The sequence below is a fragment of the Gymnogyps californianus genome, chromosome 1 (assembly GCF_018139145.2).
Source record: "Gymnogyps californianus isolate 813 chromosome 1, ASM1813914v2, whole genome shotgun sequence".
Taxonomy (NCBI): Eukaryota; Metazoa; Chordata; class Aves; order Accipitriformes; family Cathartidae; genus Gymnogyps; species Gymnogyps californianus.
In genome coordinates, this window is record NC_059471.1 from 72,415,142 (window position 1) to 72,439,377 (window position 24,236).

The following is a 24,236-nucleotide window of genomic DNA, read 5'->3' on the forward strand; positions in this document are numbered from 1 at the left end:
GTCCTTTTTAATAACTAGTGATTAAATGGTGAACTGGTAAAGTCTTCCGTAAGTTTTTACCCATTTCAGAGGCTGATGCTCAAGTTTACTGAGAGCTGTCTTTGGCAATATTAGAGAATGCCTTTGCACTACTCAGCAGATTATTGAAGTTAACTTTTAAAATCACACTATTACAGCTTTAGTCACTCTGATTTTTCTAGATGGAAAATGAATAACAAATAAAGATAAACTTTCTGGTGAGAGGTCTGATTTGGTACGTTGCAGAAATTTCACTGTATTGGCCTAATAAGGAATATAAACCCAAAGAGTTTTGCAAATCAAAAAACTGGATCAAGCTTTTTGAATCTGTTGTCTACTTGTATTTGTGCTATGGGTTACTACTTTCTACAGAATTTTTTTTTGGGGGGGGGATGGGGGTGGTTGTTATAATTATAGGCCCTCAGTGCTGATATTAATGATGAATTACTCTGACACTAATGGCCTATCCAACCTGATCTCTGTAGTTCCCTGGATCTCCAGGAATGGTATGGATAAAGGTTACATTTAACATACCCTGTGACTCTTGTCTTCCTATTCTGTGTGTATCTTTTTGCTGTTAAAGCGAACAACCGTAGAGGAAGTCAAGTAATTTTGATACTGGATTTATAATTAAGTTGTTACCATGTTTATTTCTAAAAAATGTGTTAGCTTGCTTATAGACAATATAGTTATACGGAGCTATTCTCTTCTGATGCAGCTGAAGTTACTAATTCACATTTTTAACATTCTACCATGTCTGGATCCCAACTGGGACATCCTCTTTTTTCCATGTGGAGCCATGATGGGAAGTCAGCTGAAGTCTGAATTCCTGAACTTTTGTGCTCAGAACTTAGTATTAGATAGATTTTTATTGTTTAATGTACCTAAGTATACATAATACTATGTAGTATTTGCTGTCTTTGAAGCTGAAAGAATTCCAGATTGTTTTTATGTAGATCTTTATTCATTCATACGAAGAGCTGTCATACTTTGACAGAATTTTTAGTCCAGCTTTTGCAGTTGAAGCTAAAGGAAATGTTAGCAGGAAAAGTAAAATGTACCTGTATTGGAGTCTATCAAAATAAGCAACTTTACATACGGCATCTATTTACAAAGCTTTTTTCAAGATTTTAAGTGGTTAGGAGTTTCGTTTCACCCAAAAATAAATATTAGAAAAAACCCAAACAAACCAAACCAAAACCCTTCTATCTTTGTAGAAGCTACACTCAGAATCTGAGAGGAATGACATTTATGGCATTACTTTTCTCACTTCTTCACAATTCAATTTTATCTCTGAAACTTTGAGTACAGTTTTTTACTTAACTTGATATTATAAAGCCCATAAGTTTTCAAAGGTCCATATGCTATCATATTTGTCATTTGAAATAAGAGTTGTTTTCATACGATGTAAGAAAATCAACATGCACAGCAGGGGAATTTAAAAACTGTTATTTGCAGCTTTGAGAGCCACCTGGACATCCTGAGAGGCAGTTACTCTAGAAAGAGCAAGAATTATTTTAAGTTTTATTTTAATGGACTAAATTAAATTCACGTTAGCATTTATTTTATTGCAGAAATACTCAAAATATCAATTGTATATTTAATGCTCTTTTTGTTTCGTGTCTGTATGTGCAGTGTATTCCAACATGCATTAGTAGCTTTGAAAAGTTATTTGCAGTAGCATCACTACATGGTGATATAGTGCTGTACACTCTGTAAGCATAAGTAAAAAATAATCTAGGTAAATAAGCCTCCCATTTTGATTCATTGGGGGAAAAAAAACCCCAAACCCAAACATCTAAATAAATGGAGCATTCTTTACTTCTATGATTACACACTAAGTCTTATGTGATCAGGTAGGTATTAACTATATCTGTAGCAAGGTTACTCAGGGGAAAACAATCTTGTCCATCGTTTATTTAAAAAATTCAAATGAGAAAAGACTTCCTTTGTACACAAGATATAATGCCTCAGTAAAATGCATCATTTGTTCTGTTTTTCAGTTAGAACCAAGCTTGGAATTTTGTACTATTTACCCTGCATAAAACTTCATATTATTTGTTTTCTGCGTTACTGATTTCATGTATATTTGCAGATGAGACGCTGAAATTGTTAAAAGAGCTAACAAGTAGAAAATCTCTTCAAGTGCCAAATATCTATTACCATTTGCCTCATTTGTTGAAAAATGAAGGAAGCCTTCAACCTTCTGTGCAGGTTGGCCTTGGAAGGACAGGAGGTATGCTAATACGATGTTTATTTTATGTTTTATATCTGGAGGACTTTCTAGTTTTAGTAATATAATTAACTGCATTACTTGGTAGATCAAGGACATCTCATTTAACTTGTGTAATATTGATATCTCTTAGAATTTGCACTGAATCCAAGATGAAGGGAGTTTGGCTTCAGCTTTGCTCTTTTCTGCATAATCTCAATCACACCCCATGCTATGTTAAGGTACACATTAAGAAGCATTTAGTTTGGATGAATTTTTTTGTAACTAAGTAAAAGGGAACAAAGCTCAAGTGTTACAGATTCTGAAGTGCTAACGGACATATCCCTTCGGCTTTTCAGATTTGTGGGGCAACTGTGCATGGATACAATTATTTTAGAGTTGATGTTTCTGTTTTTTTGAACAATGTATTTCAACGTATAACTTAGATTTGGGAGAACTAGGATAATCAGATATAATTGCATCAATAAAACGTGGACATTCATTGGAGGGAAAAAAAAAAATCAGTGTTGTGCTGCAATACTGTTGATCCCCTTTTTTTCGTAATCCTCACAAATCCTGAGCTTTGGTCATTAGGATAGCTCCACGGAATCCCACTCTTGGAGCTCTAGAAAATACATAGCATAAAGCCCAACCAAGCTGATATACCTCAAAGCATGTGTGTGTGTGCCTGTAAGCTTGAAGGCCCCACCGATGAATCCTTGTTTCTCTGTGTGCCGTCTGACTTGAATGGCTCATGTTATTGTCCACTAGACATTTCTTTTTTTCTTTTCTCCCCCTCCTTGCTTTTGAAAGAAGCATTAGTTATTCCTGGCCTGTATTTTTTTCATTACTTCAGTAAGTTTGATTGCTCCTTCTTTTAACAGAAGACATGCCTGTGTGACAAATGTGTGGGCTCCAGCCATAGGGTTATTTTTCTGACTATAAACACCATTTATTTCAGTGTTGTTACTCAGGAAGGAAAAGGCTCATATTCCTTTATTGTTTTAGGTGAAGCCTGTATTATATCCCACTGGGAATATATGACAGAAGTTTGAAATTACAGTATAGAAATTGGAATCAGGTTTGTTTAATTGAAAAGAGGGAGGAAATTCTGAGTTAAAATTATTTTCCCATATTCCCCTTTCCTGGTCACTGTACTTTTTGAGTGTTTGTTTTAAAAATTCAGAGCTTGTTAATGTGTAGTTGCTAGGCGAAGCAGGCTCTATAAGGAAGGATAAACAACATTTTTAATTGTTTCATTTTATATGTTTATGATGTGGTAAATCATTTCACATAGATGGCTCAGAATGCTGGTGCTGGCTTTATGAAGTCTGCTTTATCCTTTTACTGTGTTCCTGCTGCTATCTGCTGTGTTCCTAGTAGGTAGCCAGCCCTGGGTATGGGGTGGGGTACAGAAGAAAGACTATGGGAAGGTTAAGGAACACGGGATTCAAATGGCCGGTTGAAAGATGGTGTTAATAGCGTTGTAGCTGGGGCCAGATTGCTTTGCATTTGAGGCGTTTTTAACAGGGATAAGGGATTTCACTGAGGAATTTCCAGGCAATCCTGATGACGTGGACTTGTTTTTCTAGAAGAACCCAAATCAGGTGCAAGGAAAGTAATAGAGTTTTTCAGCAGTGTCATTTTAAAAGATGACTTCTGAGAAGTTAAATACTTGAGTTGTGAAGAATGGTTATGCCAGTTCGAAAATAAAACTAAGTTAGGGAGTTTAATCACTCTATAAGTCTGGGTGCATCTTATCTGATTAATACCATGGTTGTTGATTATTGCCTATTGTATTGGGTTTTGCATGGCAAGGTTTTGGTAGCGGGGGGGCTACAGGGGTGGCTTCTGTGAGAAGCTGCTAGAAGCTTCCACTGTGTCCAATAGAGCCAATGCCAGCCGGCTCCAAGACGGACCTGCTGCTGGCCATGGCTGAGTCCATCAGCGACGATGGTAGCGCCTCTGTGATAACATATTTAAGAAGGGGAAAAAAAAAACCAACCCTGCGCAATTGCAGCCGGGAGAGAGGAGTGAGAATATGTGAGAGAAAACTCTGCAGACACCAAGGTCAGTGAAGAAGGAGGGGGAGGAGGTGCTCCAGGCGCCGGAGCAGAGGTTCCCCTGCAGCCCATGGTGAAGACCCTGGTGAGTCAGGCTGTCCCCCTGCAGCCCATGGAGGTTGATGGTGGAGCAGATATCCACCTGCAGCCTGTGGAGGACCCCACACTGGAGGAGGTGGATGCCCGAAGGAGGCTGTGACCCTGTGGGAAGCCCATGCTGGAGCAGGCTCCTGGCAGGACCTGTGGCCCCGTGGAGAGAGGAGCCTACGCTGAAGCAGGTTTGCTGGCAGGACTTGTGACCCCGTGGGGGACCCACGCTGGAGCAGTCTGTTCCTGAAGGACTGCACCCCATGGAAGGGATCCATGCTGGAGCAGTTCATGAAGAACTGCTGCCCGTGGGAAGGACTCACATTGGAGAAGTTCATGGAGGACTGTCTCCTGTGGGCGCGACCCCACGCTGGAGCACGAGAAGAGTGTGAGGAGTTTTCCCCTGAGGAGGAAGGAGCAGCAGAGACAACGTGTGATGAACTGACTGCAACCCCCATTCCCCGTCCCCCTGAGCCACTGCAGGGGGAGGAGGTAGAGAACTTGAGAGTGAAGTTAAGCCCGGGAAGAAGGGAGGGGTGGGGGGAAGGTGTTTTTAAGATTTAGTTTTTATTTCTCATTATCCTACTCTGATTTGGTTGGTAATAAATTAATTTTCCCCAAGTGGAGTCTGTTTTGCCTGTGACAGTAATTGGTGAGTGATCTCCCTGTCCTTATCTTGACCCATGAGCCTTTTGTTATATTTTCTGTCTCCTGTTCAGTTGAGGAGGGGGAGTGATAGAGCGGCTTTGGACACCTGGTGTCCGGCCAGGGTCAACCCATCCCACCTATGCAATAATGAGGCATGTCTAGGATTACTTTTTGTTTACTGTGTTGCTCTGAGCGTTGGTGGTGATGATGTTAATCATACTCCTGATGACGGGTGGTGTATTTTTAAACTATTTTTAATTACTGTTATCTCCATCTTTTAACTCTGCATTTCTTAAGCAATGCTTTATTACGAGATAAGATTTTTGTTTTCTATCTTCTGTATGCGATCACTGAAAGTACATTTCTCATTTGTTTGATTTCAGTTTCCATTGTAATGGGAATACCTACAGTGAAAAGAAAAGTCAAGTCTTACCTTACAGAAACTCTCCACTCCCTTATTGATAAGCTGTCCCCTGAAGAAAAACTGGATTGTGTTATGGTTGTCTTCATAGGAGAGGTAATCACTTAAATATTTTTATACAATTTCTAACCTGACCTTAATTACAAGTACAACTCCTTTCAGGAATTGATGAGGATCTACTTTTTCTTCAAGGTGTAGACAGATGACTGTCTTCTTCCATGAAAAGGAGACAGTGTCAGTCTTGTGTTTCTGAGAGAAACGATCCTGAAGAGCCCAGCTTTTTCTGTTTATCAAGGGAATAGTGGACATGAATTCAGTGGACTCATCATTTTGCAAATCTTCTGATGCTTATGCATAGTGACAGAGATGTGCTAATTACCTTATTCCTTCAACATCAAAATGATGGCTAAGGGACTCTGGTGTTGTTGGGAGGATTCTTCGCATTCTCGTCATGCTACTGCTTAGTCCTTCATCAAATGAATGCTGCAGTTTGAGATGTTAGGCACAGATTGTTACTGATTTTATTTTCTGGACAGTGTGGATATTGTAAGTCCGGACCTTTTTCATGGATTAATTCAAACAGTGTTCAGTTGGACTGTTTGATCAGTTTGGCTCCGATTTAGTGGAAATCAAATTTAGGAAAATGATAGAGTGCTTTCAGAAATAATTCTGTTGGCTGCTGGGAATTGCATATACTTATTTTGGTCTATATGTTTTTCTCAGAAGTCTGACTTGGAGAGTGGGAAATTTATATATATGTTTGACCTTCATCCATTTAACTATATAGTGCTATACTGAAACAGTGTTTTATGAGTCCCACAGATGAAAATTCAAATCCTCTAGTTATCACTGAAAACACTTTTAATCCTGTGAGCCAGTGTCCATTCAGGGATGAATCAGTGGAAAAATAGATAGGCATTTTAATACTTCTAGTTCTATTATCGGCACATTTTAAAGCTTTCCTTGAAAAGTTTGTAAACTTTTTACCTGTACCTGAGAACTGATGGTTTTCTAATGTAATTTGCTCTGTTTTCTTTTTCTTGACAGTCAGTCAAAAACTATCTGTCTGGGTAGATACTGCTTTTCTGCAGAAAATGCTCTTAAAACATCCGTTGGTTGAGAATATCAAGAGAACAGAATTCATTCTGAATTACTGGAATGCTGGGTTTTTCTTCACTGTATTAGTTGGAGTAATTTTATTGCCTTTTAGTGTGGCTTCTTTTCAAGGTTTAAAACTGAAGTTTCATTTTGTTTTGCTTAAGGAGGTCTGAGCTATGAAGACTGTGTGTTATCATTGGATTCTGTCTTCTGCAAAACTTAGGAGTGAAGTGTCCCAAACTGCACAAGTTTCTCTTGTCGCCTTAGACAAGCCATATTGCTATACCTGAGTTTTCCATAGCTAAATAACTTTCTTCCTTTGAGGTGATATGAAATTCTCTTTCATCTTGGGAATGATTCTACAAAAGTGACTATGAAGGAACTGAAAATTTTAACATGGGAGCTATTGCTTCTGTGAAGAATTTGAAGAACCCAAATTTAAATTCTTGTCCTGTTATAACAATTCCTTAGATTTGCATTTCTTTTTCTTTACTCCATCCAATTTTATGTCTTCCCTGCTTCACTATTTCTTTGGCCATGTTTTGTATTTTCTTAAGTTCCAATATCTTATAGTTTGTTTTGTAATTGCTACAGGGAACTCTTTCAGTGATTAATATGGTACAGTAAATACTTCATCCGGAACTATGCTGTGTTTTTTGTGAGTTATGCTGTATATTTCAGCTTCCTTCTGCAAGATGAAATGTGTAGGTTTATTTAGCATTTTCTCTGGCTATTTGAAGGAAGGCCTACTCCCCTGGTGGACTTCTGTTTCTCCTTAAACAAAAGGAAGGGCATTAGCTTTTAAAACAGCTTTGTCTGTGGGGTTTCCTTGCCTACAATGCGTTGGCCTGTTGCTATCATTAACGTGTGCATTAATGAAGGCTTACTTAAAAATACATTAGAACTTTGACCAACTATGCTTGTATTAAAAACTATTTAAAAGTTTCTGAAAAAAGGTATGGCCTCTGCTCAACATCTGTGCAATTTAAGTACAGCAAGAAATGATCATAGTGTGAGGTCAGGTAATTTTGCTAATAAGCTTAAAATTACTATCTGTGCTTTGTCTATAGCTTGTACCAACAAAAAAAGCATAAGACTTTACAAAAATGTTTTTATGAGAGAATTATATGAAAAATGGTATTTTAAAAAGGATTTTAGTATTTTCTTACTGACTTTATTTGAGAAATCAAATTGACAAGTGTTTAAGAAGCATTGCTGGGAGCCATAGTCATGGACTGTAATCTCTTTGTGCTAAGCATCCTAAAAAACTCTTTTAATACTACTATTTTTTTTTTTAGCAGTTCAATCTCACTCCTTTCTTGTAAATTTGACTTTTTTACTAGAAAACAAGTTGAAAATTAAGGCTAATGGCCGTGTGCAAACAGCATGAACAGTGTAAACAGATGAGCTAGTAAATATAGATGCATTATGGTTGCTAAATAAAGAGATCTGCATATTCATTTACTGTATGGATATTTCTCAGTAATGTAATTATACACAGTAAATTTCCATACTGGAAGTTCAAGGAATTCTAAAATATCTCAACTGATGTGATATCTAATCACCAATTTAAATAATTACTAGAATTGCTTGACAGTAAACTGTGCAATTGTCCCAGTAACTGACATATGTCTGTTCTCCAATTTGTTAAAATAACTTTACTGCAGAATAATTTGCAGGTATTCATTAGGATGACTAATAAATAGGCATGATTCATTATACCTCTATACTTAAAAAACTTTTTATTCCCCTTCACTATGTAGCTAGTTCATAGACTCATCAGATGACTTGAAACAAGCGATTCAAATCTCATAAACCTGCTCTGTATGAGAACTTGCTTTCAGAATAAACTGTAGGCTCTAGGTTTAAGAAACTATGAACTCCAGATTAAAATTGTTGTCTAGTATTTTTATTTAATAGGGTTTGTAATTAACATGGGAAACATGGTTTTGAAGTACTTTACATCATCATAGTAGAAAAACAGACATATATATACACACACACACAACTGAATATGAGAGAAATTAAAATACTTTTCTGGTATCTAAGCAAATTTATTTTTTTTTGCTGTGTGGAGATCTCATTTACCATGAAGAAAATGCATCTTAGACTTGTTCTAAATATATCACAAATTATTGTCAGTCCACTTCATTAATCAGTGACTGTACTTAGCACAGTCTTCTGTACAAACAGTAATCAGTGTATATTGGAAAGACTATAAGCCCTTGATTTGACCAAAAATATCAGAAAGACAAATCATTTCAGTAAGAATCAGAAGACACTACAGGTATGCAAAAGCATTTTACTAATTCTGTACATTACTGATTACATCTGACTAAGCAATAATTGACCAGCCATTTGTTCTTGGAGCACTAGGCCATATGTTGCACTTTCTTGCACATTGCTTATTCAAATCTTACTCTGATGGTTCGTGTGTATACAATTCAGTTAGGCTAGAAAAACTTGAATGTCTTGATTATCTTTTACTGTCGCCGGGTCATCTCTCTGTGTAAACCATGGCTGCTAAATTAAAAGACGTTGATCCTCAGTAGTGTTTTCTCTGTGCTCCTTTTGTGGAGAATCTTTTTTTCTTTATTATTTCTTTGGAAAAGTTTCTGTACTAATTGGGTCAGTGTGATACAAGCACCCAGCAAGGTACCATCCTGTGCGCTGGTATGAACAAAGCCTCAGCAAATTAAGCACTGAGTGCACATACTGGGTCAAACCTTGCTGAACCTGTTTTGGATGTATTAACATTGGAGTGCAATATGGAAAACTTCTCCAGCAAAATAAACAAGCCTCTATTTTTACCTCTTCTTGCTCTGGGCCTGAATTATAGAAGTCTTTGATCAGCAGATCTCTTGATAGAAAACAAAGGAGTATTTTGTCTCTCTTGCTCTTAACCCGGATGTATTAGCATCATCCCAGCTACATAGATGTTCCATGCTTTCTGCTAATTGTTGAAAACTTGAGAGCCACCCCTTCCTGGAGCTGCCCTGGAGAGTGTATTTCTCTAGTCCTCAGAAGATCTGACTGCACATCTTGAGTTGGAGAAAGACCAGTAGATGTTAGCATATACATACACATGTATGTGTGTAATATATATATATTAAAAAAATCAAAGCTAGACAAGGCTGTTGTGCCAAATGATACGTTATCTTCACCAGGTAATTTTAAAGGCCTACACAGATGGTAGCCTTTGTTCTGGACATCTCACTCAAAACTGATCAGGATGAACACAACTTCTAGATGTGCTGCCAACTCTTATATCTGGAAAGGTAGCTTGGCCTGCCAGTGAGAATTTTGAGATATTTAAGCTGCTGTTGCAATCCCCGCTTCTTTGGCACCTAAGCTTTGGTACCCAAAGACGATGGACTGCTGATACTGAGGACCTTCATAGGATTTTACGCTCCTCTCTTCATGGCAGTGACTAGCAAAGTTTTTATATGGGATTCAACCAGTAATAAAAATCTATCTTAGATCTAAGCAAAGATCCTTTACAGGGTTTGAAAACTTCCATGTACCTGAGACAAATTTAGTTTCTCAGCACAAAGATAAAATTCAGGATTGCGCTCTTTTCTCAAGCCCTAGACTTGAATGACTGAAGTGCTTCTCTGTCTATAAGATACCTTCTGAGATGCACCTGGGCCACAGTAACTATCTGATGCTTCTGGTAAGGGAACATCACTGTTAATAGGCAGAGTTGTGTCTGATCTCTTTGGTAACGTCTAGTATATTCCTGTTACCTTCCATCTCACAAATAATCTTATTTCAGAAGCATTGTAGCAGGTGACTTCATACTTGGATGATTGACTGAATTGACACTTTGAGTTTTGGACAACACTATCAAATTTTGCTACTGTGGTCTGCCTTGGCCTAAAGATAATGAGGACAAATTCCTTCTGTCTTCCAAATAAAGAACACGTATCATAGAAGCACATACATGCTTTTGACTGTACACAGCAACTACCTATCTTCTGGAAAACAAACCATCTAGACCTTTTCAACGATTTACAGACTCACCCAAGGACAAGAAAAGGTTTCCCCAGGTTGCCAGGGCACATATGCTGCTTTCTTTCAGACTATACAAACCAGGCTTCATCTGTAATATGCACAAAACTAGTAGAAGGCTGTATAACACTAATGTAACTTGCATCTGAATGTCCTGTTCTGAATTGTCCCTTGATCTTTTTTTCTTTTTTTTTTTTTTTTTTGTTTTTTTTTTTGTTCTGGCTGGCCTGCTTAAAAGCTAAACTTGTTCTCTGATGTGGTGTTGTGGTTCACAGCACAGTCCATATGGATGTATGCCCTCACGATCGAGGAGCTGACATGCAGGGCGCAAGGGTAGGGAGAAACAAGAGTGGCATGATACAAGAATAGACTTGTATTCCTGCTATTGCTGCCAAAGGCTTTGCATTGTGAAACCCTGTCCTGAACTGAATTGGGTTAATCACAGAAATGACTGGAGAGAGAAAGATATTTCTTACCTGTGTGGTAGAGTGGGGACTTTCAGTAAGGGAAGGATGAAGTCATTAGCTCATGTAGGACACAGAGGCTACATTTTGCCTGTATATCATTAGACAGCTATGTTACGACAGTATTCTGCATTCCTGTTTTTTGCTTTGCATCTTGTTCTCATGTTCCCTGTATTTAACTTGAACTTGCTGCTTCAGATCTGAAAGCAGATACTGTATTCCTGAAAATCATTTTTTTTCTGCTGCATTTGTTGAACTCCAACAGATTATACTACCTTTTTCCGCAGGCTTTATTTATATCCGTACACTATTGCAACCACTGGAAACCACTGCTGCACTTTTATTCCTTAGGGCTTTTTCTTCACTGCATAAGTATCCAAAAATAGGTCTAAATGCCACTTTAGTGGCTGCTTTTTCCTGTGTGAATTTTAATGCCTTGTATATAGATAACAATATTCATACGTATTTTCACCATTTCAAGGCAAATACATGTTTGCTTTGCCTTTTCTGGAGGCTGTTCAATTTTGCATTGTTTGTTATTATTTAAAATACATTGTAAAATTATTCCACCCCTATTCTACAGAGGTTACAAAAGATCAAATAAAATTGTAGAAATTAGTAAGCAATGAAATGACCACACTTTGCAGATTAGCATGGTTGTTTCCCAGGGATTTTTTTATTTTTTTGAAAGATGTTCTTGAATAAGTTAAGACTTACTTCTAGTAGATTTCAGTTAAGAATTAAGGTCTGGATAATCTAACAGCCTAGGTAAACCACATTGTTTAGAATGTACTGTACAGTTCATGTCTGAATTCCCCCCCTCTTTCTCTGTAGCTTCTCTTCTTGAATTTGTAGTATTTTCATATTCTGCATCTTAATTTCCTTTCCTAGTGGCTTGTGAGAAAAGAAATCTTTGGAATTTTAGTGCCAACTTTGCTTCTATTTGCGCTTCTCTTCTTAAAAATGACTCTTTTTGACAACTGAAATAGAAATTTAATCCAAACAGAGGTTTAGTCCGTTAAGGCAAGATCTGAGATTCAGAGTGTCGTGGTTTAACCCCAGCCGACAGCTAAGCACCACGCAGCCGCTTGCTCACTGCCCCCCCACCCCTGGGATGGGGGAGAGAATCAGGAAAAAAACCTCGTGAGTTGAGATAAAGACAGTTTAATAGGACAGAAAGGAATGAAAAACAATGATAATGATAATAATAATAATATGACAATAGCAATACTAAAAGAATTAAACTATACAAAGTAAGTGGTGCACAATGCAATTGCTCACCACTCATTGACCGATGCCCAGTTAGTTCCCGAGCCGCGATCCGCCCTCCCAGTTAACTCCCCCCAGTTTATATACTGGGCATGATGTCGTATGGTATGGAATAGCTCTTTGGCCAGTTTGGGTCAGCTGTCCTGATGGTGTCCCCTCCCAGCTTCTTGTGCCCCTCCAGCCTTCTTGCTGGCTGGGCACGAGAAGCTGAAAAATCCTTGACTTAGTATAAACACTACTTAGCAACAACTAAAAACATCGGTGTGTTATCAACATTCTTTTCCTACTAAATCCAAAACACAGCACTATACCAGCTACTAGGAAGAAAATTAACTCTGTCCTAGCCGAAACCAGGACACAGAGAATCGCTGAGATTGGAAGGGACCTTTAGAAGATCATCTAGTCCCAGCCCCGTGCTCAAAGCAGAGTCAACTGCTGAAAACTTGTACATTTTGCAGAGCATTTCAATATGCATCTTGAAAATTATAGCTTTAAAAAAAGGTAAGGTTGCAAGTCAAAATTCCAGAACAAGAAAATGCTACAATTACATTGCTTGTGCACTGTATCATGGCATTCCATCATGTTTTATTTGTTTTTTTGTGGTTTTTGTTTGGATTTTTTTTCCCACCCCCTTTGGAGAACCTAATGTGAAAATGAAGTTTTTCACTAGCCATGTGCCAGTGTTGACGCGTACAGTTTAATTTTTCATGGCAGATGCCATTCTGTAGCACTTCATATTGCCAAAGTCCAGCATCTAGCGCTTCTGATCACATTGAGTAGACAAGTCGTGGGTATTGGAGTAAGAGTAGTGCTTAGTGGCAGACTAAGGAAAACTTAATTTATAATGTGTCCAGTATCACTAGATAAGTTGTTGCAGGAAGGGTGAGACAGGAAATAGAAGCGGGGACAGGGATCCCATGCTTTACAATGAAAGGCAGATGTCTGATCTTCAAGGCTATTTTTGTTTCTTCTGGCAGTACCATGTCTTGTTGGTACTGCTGGAGTACAAGACCATGTCTTGTATGGTCTGATGCAAAGTGTTTGTGCACTTGCTCTGCCTGTGTGTCAGCCTGGCTCCAGCCCTGTTTGGACTCACTGTTTTGCTCCTTTAGATTTTACATATGTGGATTAGAACCAATTCTCAGTTTGAGGTGGTGATACAGGTGCAGTCTAGGTGCCGCTAAATGAAATTAAGAGGTAAAATCTAAAACAAAGACAATATTTTTCACTTGGTATGTAGCTAAATCGTGGACCTTGTTGCTACTGGATATTGTGAAATACGAGTGAGTAAATGGGTTCTGAAATGAATCAGGCAAATTGACAAGACCAGATCCAGGAGGAGCTATTGAATCTAATGGTATGGATACCAGTCAGGCCTAAGAATTATAAACTGTTGATTACCAAGAACTGGGAGGTATATGAACGGAAGGAAGATTCATTCTCTACATACCCTGTTTATTGCACTCTACACTGCACTGTGGCCCCACCTTGAGTATTGTGTGCAGTTTTGGGTGCCTCAATATAAGAAGGACATAAGACTATTAGAGTGTGTCCAGAGGAGGGCAGCCAAGACGGTGAAAGGCCTCAAGGGCAAGACTTATGAGGAGTGAATGAGGTCACTTGGTTTGTTAAACTTGGAGAAGAGAAGGCTGAGGGGTGACCTCATTGCAGTCTACAACTTCCTCAAGGGGGGAAGTAGAGGGGGAGGTGCTGATCTCCTCTCTCTGGTGACCAGTGATAGGACACAAGGAAATGGAATGAAGCTGCATCAGGGGAAGTTCAGATTGGACATGAGGAAAATGTTCTTCACTGAGAGCGTGGTTGGTCACTGGAACAGGCTCCCCAGGGAAGTGGTCACGGCACCGAGCCTGTCAGAGTTCAAGGGGTGTCTGGATGATGCTCTTAGTCATATGGTTTAGTTTTAGGTAGTCCTGTGAGAAGCAGGGACTTGAACTTGATGATCCTTATGGGTCCCTTCCAACTTGAGATATTCTATGATTGCATCTTTTTTTCTCCATGCATCTGCTACTGGCTAAGACAGTAAATAGACCTTTAGTCTAAAATGCCATGGTTTTCCTTACATTTTGAGAAACAGTCCACCTTCTGTCATTCTTGAAGGTATAAAGTAGGTAGGATATAACAGTATGAAAGGGTTGATTCTTAAAACTAGAAATCCTGGGTTTTGTCTGACAGTTGGCTAGCTGTTAATCAGAACTTTCCAACCTCTTGTTTTGTCTGCTAGCTAATATAGTCTACTACTTTGCTATGCACACACTCACTCATAAAAATCAATAAAAAAGATTGGAAAGTTCATTGCTGCTCTGGTTCTTTGTGTGTTTGTTATGAATAACAATATTTGTTCAGAAAAACCTTAGAATAATTGCAAATTTGAAATGCAACCTCACCTAGAGAAGGTACTTTAGAGAATTGTAGGGCAGCGTCTTACAAAAACGAAGGAGATGTGAAAACTTATTTCACTGACAGTCTGAAACTTTAGTTTGTTCCACAATGGATTCTGAGTTTTCTTTTAGAGAGATTCATCAAAGCAGTCTATATATGTGTCTCATCAACATTGCTGATGCACGGAGCTAAACCTTAGATGTTGCCATGTTCACAGGCTTATGAAACTCCATAGATCTCATAAGGTAAAATCTTCTTTTCTTGCTGAAAGTTTAGATAGGCTCAAGTGGATACTGGCAAGGTACCTTGAAGAGGAGTCTACTGAGGAATATTAAATACACAAAATCACATCTGTCTCAGGAGGTAACCTGAATTGAAGGTAGTTGGAGTGTGGATGGTAGCAGGAGGGAGTATTGTGTATGCTTGTCCTGTTCTTATTCTTTGCCATGTAGCTGTTCATGGCTGCCTCCGCTGGAAGCAAGATGCTGAGCTGAATCAATCTTTGGTCTGATCTGGTATGAATGAAAAAAGGAGGATGTCTTGCTCCAACTGTTCTTGCTTTCTCTCAGAGATCAGTAATTTCATATGACTAGGAAGAAAGAACAGGCAGAAAGATCTGAACTGCTGATATTGAATTAACCACCCCTACTTATGCCCTTCATTAGTTCCCAGAGATCCACCTAACAGGACAAACTTGTTTGTAAGGCTTCATGTGATTCATTGATACAATGCATCTGTGTGGCTGGCACTATTAACTCTTTGGTTGTGGCCTATCACAATTTTGCATTTAATAGCTTTAAAGGGATTAGTTCTTAAAATGTTCATTTTTGCTTCTCTTTCTTGGGTCCCAAACTCCTAGGGATTATTTAGTCTTCAACCTTAAGAGTTTTACTAAGGGAAAAAAAATGGTTTTGTTATTGCCTTCTGATTTGGTAGACAAAAACATTCATAGCTGTAATCTTACAGGTTGTGCTGCAGTGGTTGGGATCACCAGTGACATTTCCTTTCAATAGTTGCAGGCAGCACTGACACCATGAAACAGAATTTAAGTTCATCATAGCTGCTCCAAAGTCAACCTAGTATCTACTTGGTGATGTTCGCTGGAAGCCTAAAGAACAGTTACACTTTGTCTTTCATGGGTGACTTCCTTTTGATTAATCTGGATTTGTCTTGTCCTGATTAAGGTTCTTGGAGAAGACGAGGGTATTACTCCTTCATGTTATATATAATTCATAATTGTTTTCAGCAGTCTCATGTCCTGCAGGTTGATAAAGAGGACCTTAGGTCTTATTTTGTCAAGGTAGTAAATGCTTTCTTCCTCAAAAATGGGGAATAGATTTTGGTCAAGAATAGATTTTTTTTTTTTTCTGTCGCTTTTCAGTTACTAGCTGAATTTATTGATACTGCTTGGAAGATCCTTAGGTTAGAGCAATTATCTGGCTATTCCAGATTTCCTTCCATTGCTACCCTGCAAAGTCTTCTGTATAGTTAACTCTTCCCTTGGATATAGTCACAGCTTGATCAAATTTATTGCATATTCTCATATTTATTTCATGAGGTTGTGTGAAATAACTTACAAGTGCCACCTTCCTGGGACATGTCCACAGCTGAAGGGTGTTGGTAAAGATCCGACTTAGTGTTCAGCTGGGTAATGAGAGGAGCTGGTTGCCTCTGGAAGTTCTGATGCAGAAAGAGGACAGTCAGCCTGCTATCCTGAGGGGAAGAGTTTGATGTTGAAATCCTGGTTCTGAATCTCAGATGCTGCTGGTAGATATAAATACAACTACTTATTTAGAAATAATGGCAGGATATCACGTTTTTAATGCATTTGATCATGTGAAAAATGGCATCAACTTTTTTAATCTCAGTGTTCTTTTTCATTCTAAAAGTGGCATCTCCTTTTGCACTATGCGGATGCAGTGATTGTTGATTCAGAAGGAAGGTTACCTGCTAAACCAGCAGTGGTATTTGCCGTATCTCGTGTTCAGTGCAGCTAGGCCAGACCATCTTGACTTTGTGTGACAGCACCACAGGTTACAATATGAGATTGGAAGACTACAAGTTACATCTCTTTAACGTGAAGCTATTGTTGTTGCAGCTCTGACTGGGAAACTGCCAGCCTTTTGCATGAGGGACACAAATAAGGGGACGTAGGGAAAAAACCTCTTATTCCAGACTTTCTTTTTTTTCTGATTGTGGTGCATTCTGTTTAAGTGTGTAAGGTTTTAAAAGCACTAGCAAGGCTTCATGGTGTATCTGCAAAATAGGTCAAAACTATGTTCACTCTAAGGAGACTTGCACTAAGGCACAGGCTTGTGACCAAATATATGCTTCCAGTTGGGATGAAATTTGGCATTTATTTTAATCTCTGGAATACTGTATAGAAACCAGCTATGTTTCTACTCTCTGTGTGTATGTATATATATATTTATATAAATATCTTGCATTTTTCTATGCAATTACAGTATGGACTGTTTAACAAGTATTTATTAATGCTAGACTGGGTAGTTGAAGTTTGGCATGCCAACTGGAAATTCAGATTGTCTTTCATATGCTGACTAAACAACAATTTCTGTGTTTTTAATGTTTAAAAAAAAAGAAAAAATAAATGTTTCAGTTAAAGGTGGATATACTAAAATTATTTTTAGGTAGTCAGCAGGTCACTGATTTGCAACGGTTATACACAGCAGAAAAAGTTATGTCTTAAACTCCATTCCAGTAATAAACTGTGCATGAACAATCCATATGTGTATTTAGAGACTTAGTGATATATCAAGGTCCATATGGACTTGTGAGTCTCCTTGTGTGGAACTCACTGCAGGATGATTTTTAAATTGTGAACACCTCATCTGCTTATTAGAACTTCTGTCCAGCACTAGGCATAGCACTTACGAAGAAAATATGTGTGAAAAATTTACGACAAATGCTTTCTACTCACCCGTTCTTGTAGTATTTAGAACCTCCTTTTGGAAGAATCCCACTGTTGTCCTTTTTGGAAAAGTGTGCGTCACTGGCGTTATGTTGGATTTTATAAAAATAAATCTTTAAAAATAGGAATGGTAATTTTTAGATCAAAGGGTAAGCACTTTATCAAACAAGATTAGTGGTTCTATAGAAATGCTTGGGAGGGATTTATTCTCTGTGTGTATAATCCTTTAATGATAAACCTGCATTACAAATTCATCAGAAAAAGTATGAACTGTTCCTTTGTTTCCAGCATTTCAAAGGCAACTATTTCTCCAGAATCCTCATGAGCCACCAGAATGTGGGTTGATTTATAGACTGTAAATTTTCTTTTGAAAACTGATAAATAGTATGTCAAATTATTAGATTAGTAAGTATAACAAAGATCAGGGTTTTCAGTCACATTTATGAGTTCACAAACTCTCTTGTCCTGGAATGCATGTGTACGACCAAGTGAATAGGTTGAATAATTGGCCAGTTCTGACAAGTCAGATGATCTAGACTTTTCCAGAATGTCACAATTTGTATTTTAACCAACAAGTAATTTTTAGAATCTGTGCATCTTTAAGAACCAGGTGATTGATAGGATTGATAGTCCCTCAAGTTTAGTCTCTGATGCAAAAAAGCAACACTAGTTAGGAACACAGCATGTTCATTGCTGTCTGTGGTTTGGGCATCCATGCTTTAAATGCAAAGTTTCGGAAATGTATTTTTGAAAAAAGAATGTGTGTTCAATGCCCTGTTTTCCAGAAAGCTTTCCTTGGTAATATTTTCATATGGATTATTATTATATAACAATAATATGAAGTTCTTCCTACACAAATGCTCAGTGATCATTTTGTCATTAAGAGCATGAGAGGTTGCAAGAAAATACCAACAGCTGGATTAGAACTCTCTGTTAAGTGAAGATATGAGGCAAATATTATTCCCTTCTGTTCACAAAAAAAAATGTTTTCTTCTCCCATTAGACATAAGACATAGTTACATGTGTGATGTGTTCCTGTATTACTCAAATATCTTACATGCTGAAATTGATTTTCAAGTACAGCTACCTCCAATGTTTATTTTACTGGGTTCTTTTAAAATGTAGCTCCAAAACTGTTAAGTATTCTATTTGGTTTTTGTGTTTGTTTTTTTTCCAGACTGATCTTGATTATGTTAACAGTGTTGTTGCAAGCCTGGAAAAAGAGTAAGTTGTAGTTTTAATGGGGGATTTCTTAGCTTGTTGGTGGGTTTGCTTTTTGTTTTTTCCTAAATCAGATTGTGATAAGTAATAAAACGTATTATGGATATATGAGATCATACATTTTTGTTTCTTGGGAGTTTGGACTTTTGAACAAAAAAGTAATAGATGACAAATTAAGGGGCGGTGATTAAGTCAGTTAAATTGTAAAACAATAAATGGGATTAAATTATTTGGTGCAACATAAACAGATGGGATTGTGTTAACATGAATGGAAAATTGTGGCATCTGTGTTAGGGCCTTGTATTCTATATGTTCAAAGAGAACTATAGAAAAAAATCACTAGGTTCTGAAAAAAGAAAGGCAAAAGAATTGTTTAGAATCTAGTTAGAATTCTGATTATTGGGCAAGAGGCTATATTGCTCTGAAGAAGATGCTAAGGAAAACAATACTTTTTTATATACTGCTTTTATTTTACATGCCTTATTTGAATAAGTCATTGTTGTAACCAGATGTAATAACTGTAACCAACAGAAAGCAAGCAGGAAGTCTACAGAACTCAGAATCTCTTATGTGACTTTAGGATATTTCTGTTGACAGGTTTTCTACAGAGATCAATTCTGGCTTGATGGAAGTAATAGCCCCTCCTGCAACTTACTATCCTGACTTGACAAACTTGAAAGAGACATTTGGAGACTCAAAAGAGAGAGTGAGGTTAGTTTATTCCCCCAGATCTTTTCCCATCTCCTCCCACACCCACACTTTTGTTGTTTATGAAATGGCAAGTGGGATGTGAATTCTTGAAATGTTTTCTTACTGTAATTCTTGAAAGTGTAGGGATGCTAAAAGTGCTCTGTGAATCCATCTCATTTCTATCTGTGTGCTGTTCTGTGCATGATCAGACCCTAATGCTATGCTTGATTGAATTCATTTAGTGTTAAATTTTGGGAGGAGAACTGAGACTTGATTTTTTTTTTTTTCCCCTGTATGTAGAATTTTGTGTTTACTGTTTTTCTTCCTGAAATACAGTGTAAACCCCAGTAATTCCTGCTGAATTACCATTTAAAATGCACATGTGTTTTTAGTGAAATGTCAGGTAGTTTTCACAAAATCAGATTCAAGTTAAACCAGTTTTATGTCTGTGTTAAAGCATAAGGCAAAAGCTTTGTTCCTTTTTTTCACACAGAGGATTTCCTGAGGGAACAATGCCAAAAGCAGCTGTCCTAACATTTCACTAATATGTGTCATTCTTCATAGTGAGATTTAGTTTGCATTGCCAGCGTGTATTGAAATAACTTTTTTTAATAATCCTTAAGCTTTTAATTTAATTTCAGATGGAGAACAAAACAAAACTTGGATTATTGTTTTCTTATGATGTATGCCCAGAAAAAGGGAGTTTATTACATTCAGGTAAATTTCTCTTCTTTGTTTTGAGACAAGTTTTCAAATGAGTCTCCAGAAATTATGCTGTTGGACACATCAGAAGGACCTACACAGAACAGAGAGAACTTGATTCCATAGTTGAAGGAGGGCATTAAGTATGGAGGTTATGGTATATGAGGCAGTAATTTGTGGAGGACACTGTCTCTGAAGAAGAAAGTAATTTGTCCTATGTGACTTATTTTGTCTTAAGATGCTTAGTAAAAAAAGTGAAGGAATGCAGACAGCTTAACTACTGTTTTTAACTTGTCCCTCAAATGAGTTACTGTTGAGTCACCTAGGCGAAATAAACCAGCATAGTTTTGAGTGGAAATCAAGCTAAAATCAATTTTTACTTTCTTTTGAAGGCAAGTGCAGCATCACTTTAATGTGACTGTTGTGTATAGATACATTTTCAATGTGTTGCTAGACTTTTCTTTTTTCTTTTTTGAAGAGGTTTTCAAGAACAGAGTTAAGCAATTCTTCTCAAGTTTAATTTAGCTCAGAATTGTTCCTATCATGTCTTGCTGCTTTGAAGTAGAAGCCTTACCTGCAGGTATTGCAGATTTAGTGAGTAACTGTGCTTACGATCTTTATTTAAATTTTGGGACTGTGTCCTTTGGGTATAAAGCCCCACTCATCTCATCTAGTTTTTACAAAGCTAGGCTGACTGCTCCCTGAGAGCTGTTGGAGACTCAGTTCTCCTGGAAGCTGCACAGCCAATGACATGAGACAGTCGTCTTGAAACTAGGCAGTCGCACAAATATTAGTGCCAGCACAAGGGGGAGAGCATGCATGCACCGGGAGAAAGGACAGGAGAAGCAGGATCCTTAAAGCAGTGGCCTGCACTTACTATGAATTAGCATCCCATTACATGAACTAGCATCCCATCTTGGCAGTTCTGCTGCCTGGACTAGCTGATTGGCTTGGACTATCCACCTGTTCCTCTGTTGGACAGCTAAAGCCAGATGAAATGAATCCCACCTCTGTAGACAGCGTCTCTTAGCTTCTTGTCTCAGAGGAGAAATTCTTTCAGTGCTGTTAGGTGCGTGAGTAAACAGTCACGTTTGTGTACAAATAATACAGATATTCTACTTGTTCTACTGATGATGTCACTTAGTCTAACATTATTTCATGGGTGATTTTTCTGTGAAGAGAGAAGCTAGAAAAGCAATGTTCTGAAGTAATGAATTGAGATACATTTGTGGATTTTTACTACAGAAAGATTCTGGATTAGTTCTTCACAAATAGACAGACTGATCCCTACAATAGTTATTCTTGGCTATAGCGTCTAGGTTTTATAGCAGTGCTTGCATTGGAAATATATGGCTATGTGTTAGCAATATATTATAAATCAGTATTCCCTAGCTGTACTTTTTCCTATTGCTTCGCGGGTGCTTTTTTTTATTTATGTTAATATCACTGCTACCTTCCTTTAGCTTGAAGATGACATCGTTGTCAAGCAGAATTATTTCAGCACAATAAAAAATTTCGCACTTCAGCTCGCTTCTGAAGATTGGATGATTCTAGAATTTTCTCAGCTGGGTTTCATTGGTAAGAAAATGTTCACTTTAGTAGTTTGAAAGAACACATTCATCCTCAGACTCTGTGAATTAATAGTGATCTGACTTCAAAGAAAGCTATCTTCTTTGTACTGGAAATAGACCAGGAAGTAGAAATTCATTAGCTTTTTTAGGAACTCTGGTTTAACTCGTGGGGTTTTTTTTGGTTTTTTTTTCCATATATATTTTCATATACTTTCGTATGACTGAGGCAAGCTCAAACTGTTGGAAAAGAGGCCATTTTTATAACCAAAAGTTAATTAATTTATAAAAATACTAACAGTAGAACTGCAAGGAATGACTTATTTTGAATTTAGGTGCCGTTAAAACACAAATGGCATTAAAACACAACTGACTGAAGTAAAAGAAAAAAGCATGAAAACTAACTCCACCTAAAATAACTTCATTGGTGTTTGTGCCAAAATTTCCAAGAATCAGCAGGCATCAGTTTGTCTTGGTTGCAAAGCCTGTTCTATCTCTACCTTTCTACTTCTTCAAGGAGAAGTTATGACAGTCTGCTCCTTCTTAGGTGTAGTCTATCTGTCATTTGCAATGAACAATAGTGAGAGAAGCTAATGCAGCCTCTCGGGCTGTTGTGGCTTGACTACCAGGGTGCTGTTGAAATTACTTTATGGTTCTTTGCTCTTACACTAATATGTTTTTATTGAAAGGTACTAGACTTAACAGAAAAGCAATGAAAGAAATTTTGAAGGGATTTTACAAATCAAAAGGTTATTTCATTACTGCAGTGATGTGTCATGATCTGTTTAAAAGCACTAAGCTGGAGATATGCGAGGAAAAATCAAAAGCTAAGTCAGACTGTGGAGATTCGTGTATGTAGTCAACACAAATGATTCTGGTGCAAAGGCTGTAAGTTGAGCCCAGAACAGGAAGAAAATCCTACATGTAACAGATAAAGTGCAGTCCTGAGTTCTGTCTTTCTTTCAGAAATTCTTGTTGTTCTCTTGTTTTTACTTTGGATCTACTTTCCAGAGAAAGGATTCATTTTTAGCTCAGTGACCCATAATGGTAGCACTGAGAACTGAGAATGTTGGCACTGTGTGAATGGCAAGTCCTGCCCTGTTTCCAGCTCAGCATCAGGTGTGCTGCTGAGGCAATAGTTCCGTGCCTTTCAGGGTCTCAGAGATTCACTGAGTAGAAACGAAAACAGTAGTTGTCTCCTAAACATGCTATCTTAGGATACAAAATGGTACTTTGTACATTTGCCTGTCAGTCTAACCTACAGAAACAATGGAGAGGAGGAGAGGAAATGGGCAGAGGGAAGTCTCCTTATAACCGATACCACATAACCGATCTGCTTGGTTGCCTTGGGCTACCAACAAAGATGCACTGTTGCTGAAATAGTTATGGGACTGGTTTTGTGGCCTCAGAGGTAGAAGAGAGAAACAGGAGATGGAGCTGCCTATTATGGAGAAATAAGCATTTAAATAATTTACTGGAACTTTTGCTGTAAATAGACTTGTCTCTTCTCTTGGGGAGCCCCTTGCAAGTCTCTGTGATTCTGTGGCTGCAGAGACTGGTTGAATACCAGCATCTGATTAGGCTTTGTTTCTACTTTTGGTTAAACTCTAACCCCAACTAAGCCCACAATTTGAGTTTTAGCCCCAGTCCTAATTGCACTTCAACGTAAATTCTGTATGAAGTTCCTGGGCTGTCGAAGTAATTTACATTCATTCTACATTTGCTTAATTTAGTAGTAGAGCTTACTCGCTTACAAATTGCAGTTTTGTAAGACTGACATGTCAAAATGGGTGTAAAACCAACTGACAGTTTTGGACATGCACTGTCTACCCCATGTAGATGTATTTCATATCACTTATTATTTGTATATTTCACACCCCTTTCTGTTCTGAGTGCTGCTATAGAGGGCACAGTGTCTAAGTCATAAGGGGTAGGTAGATAGTTCCTAATACTGAGATTTGGCTTAATCACCTGCACAACTGTTTAAAACTATTTTAAAGTTGTTTTTCTATACTGTCTATATACTTTTTTAAGTGTAGGCTCTGAAAATAGTTGTAGTTAAATGTAGCTGTTAGCTCCTGCTGCTTGCATCCCTGTTCTTTATTCCTTGTATCATATTTGCTTGCCTCCTTTTAATTAGACAATATCAGTAGAATTTCAGATGCATTTAGCTATGGCTACACAACTTAATGTTGCTTTTCTACCGAGAAAATTAAATTAGATTTTTTTTCTCCCAATTTCACTACTTATCCTGCTTTTAAGTTTTGAGAGAAAAATTAGTATTCATGAAAGTGACTAAAACTTCTGGCTTTGAGACACATTGGTGTGCTATAACCATATATTGCATAGAAATTTTATGCAAGTAATGTAGATTTGCCTCATCTCTGCTATCCCTTTATGGATCTTGGTGCAGACTGATACTATGGTAATTTGGT

General features: G+C 37.8%; 1 protein-coding gene across 1 annotated transcript in view; it reads left to right on the forward strand.

Annotated features, from left to right (window-relative positions):
* MGAT4A (alpha-1,3-mannosyl-glycoprotein 4-beta-N-acetylglucosaminyltransferase A) overlaps nt 1–24,236 on the forward strand; it is a 77,804-nt gene that overhangs the window by 28,967 nt on the left and 24,601 nt on the right. Inside the window, exons 3-8 of the mRNA XM_050893472.1 lie at nt 2,114–2,254; nt 5,412–5,545; nt 18,798–18,844; nt 19,439–19,552; nt 20,173–20,248; nt 21,697–21,811. Coding sequence (XP_050749429.1) covers nt 2,114–2,254; nt 5,412–5,545; nt 18,798–18,844; nt 19,439–19,552; nt 20,173–20,248; nt 21,697–21,811 — 627 coding nt within the window. The remainder of the gene's footprint in view (nt 1–2,113; nt 2,255–5,411; nt 5,546–18,797; nt 18,845–19,438; nt 19,553–20,172; nt 20,249–21,696; nt 21,812–24,236) is intronic.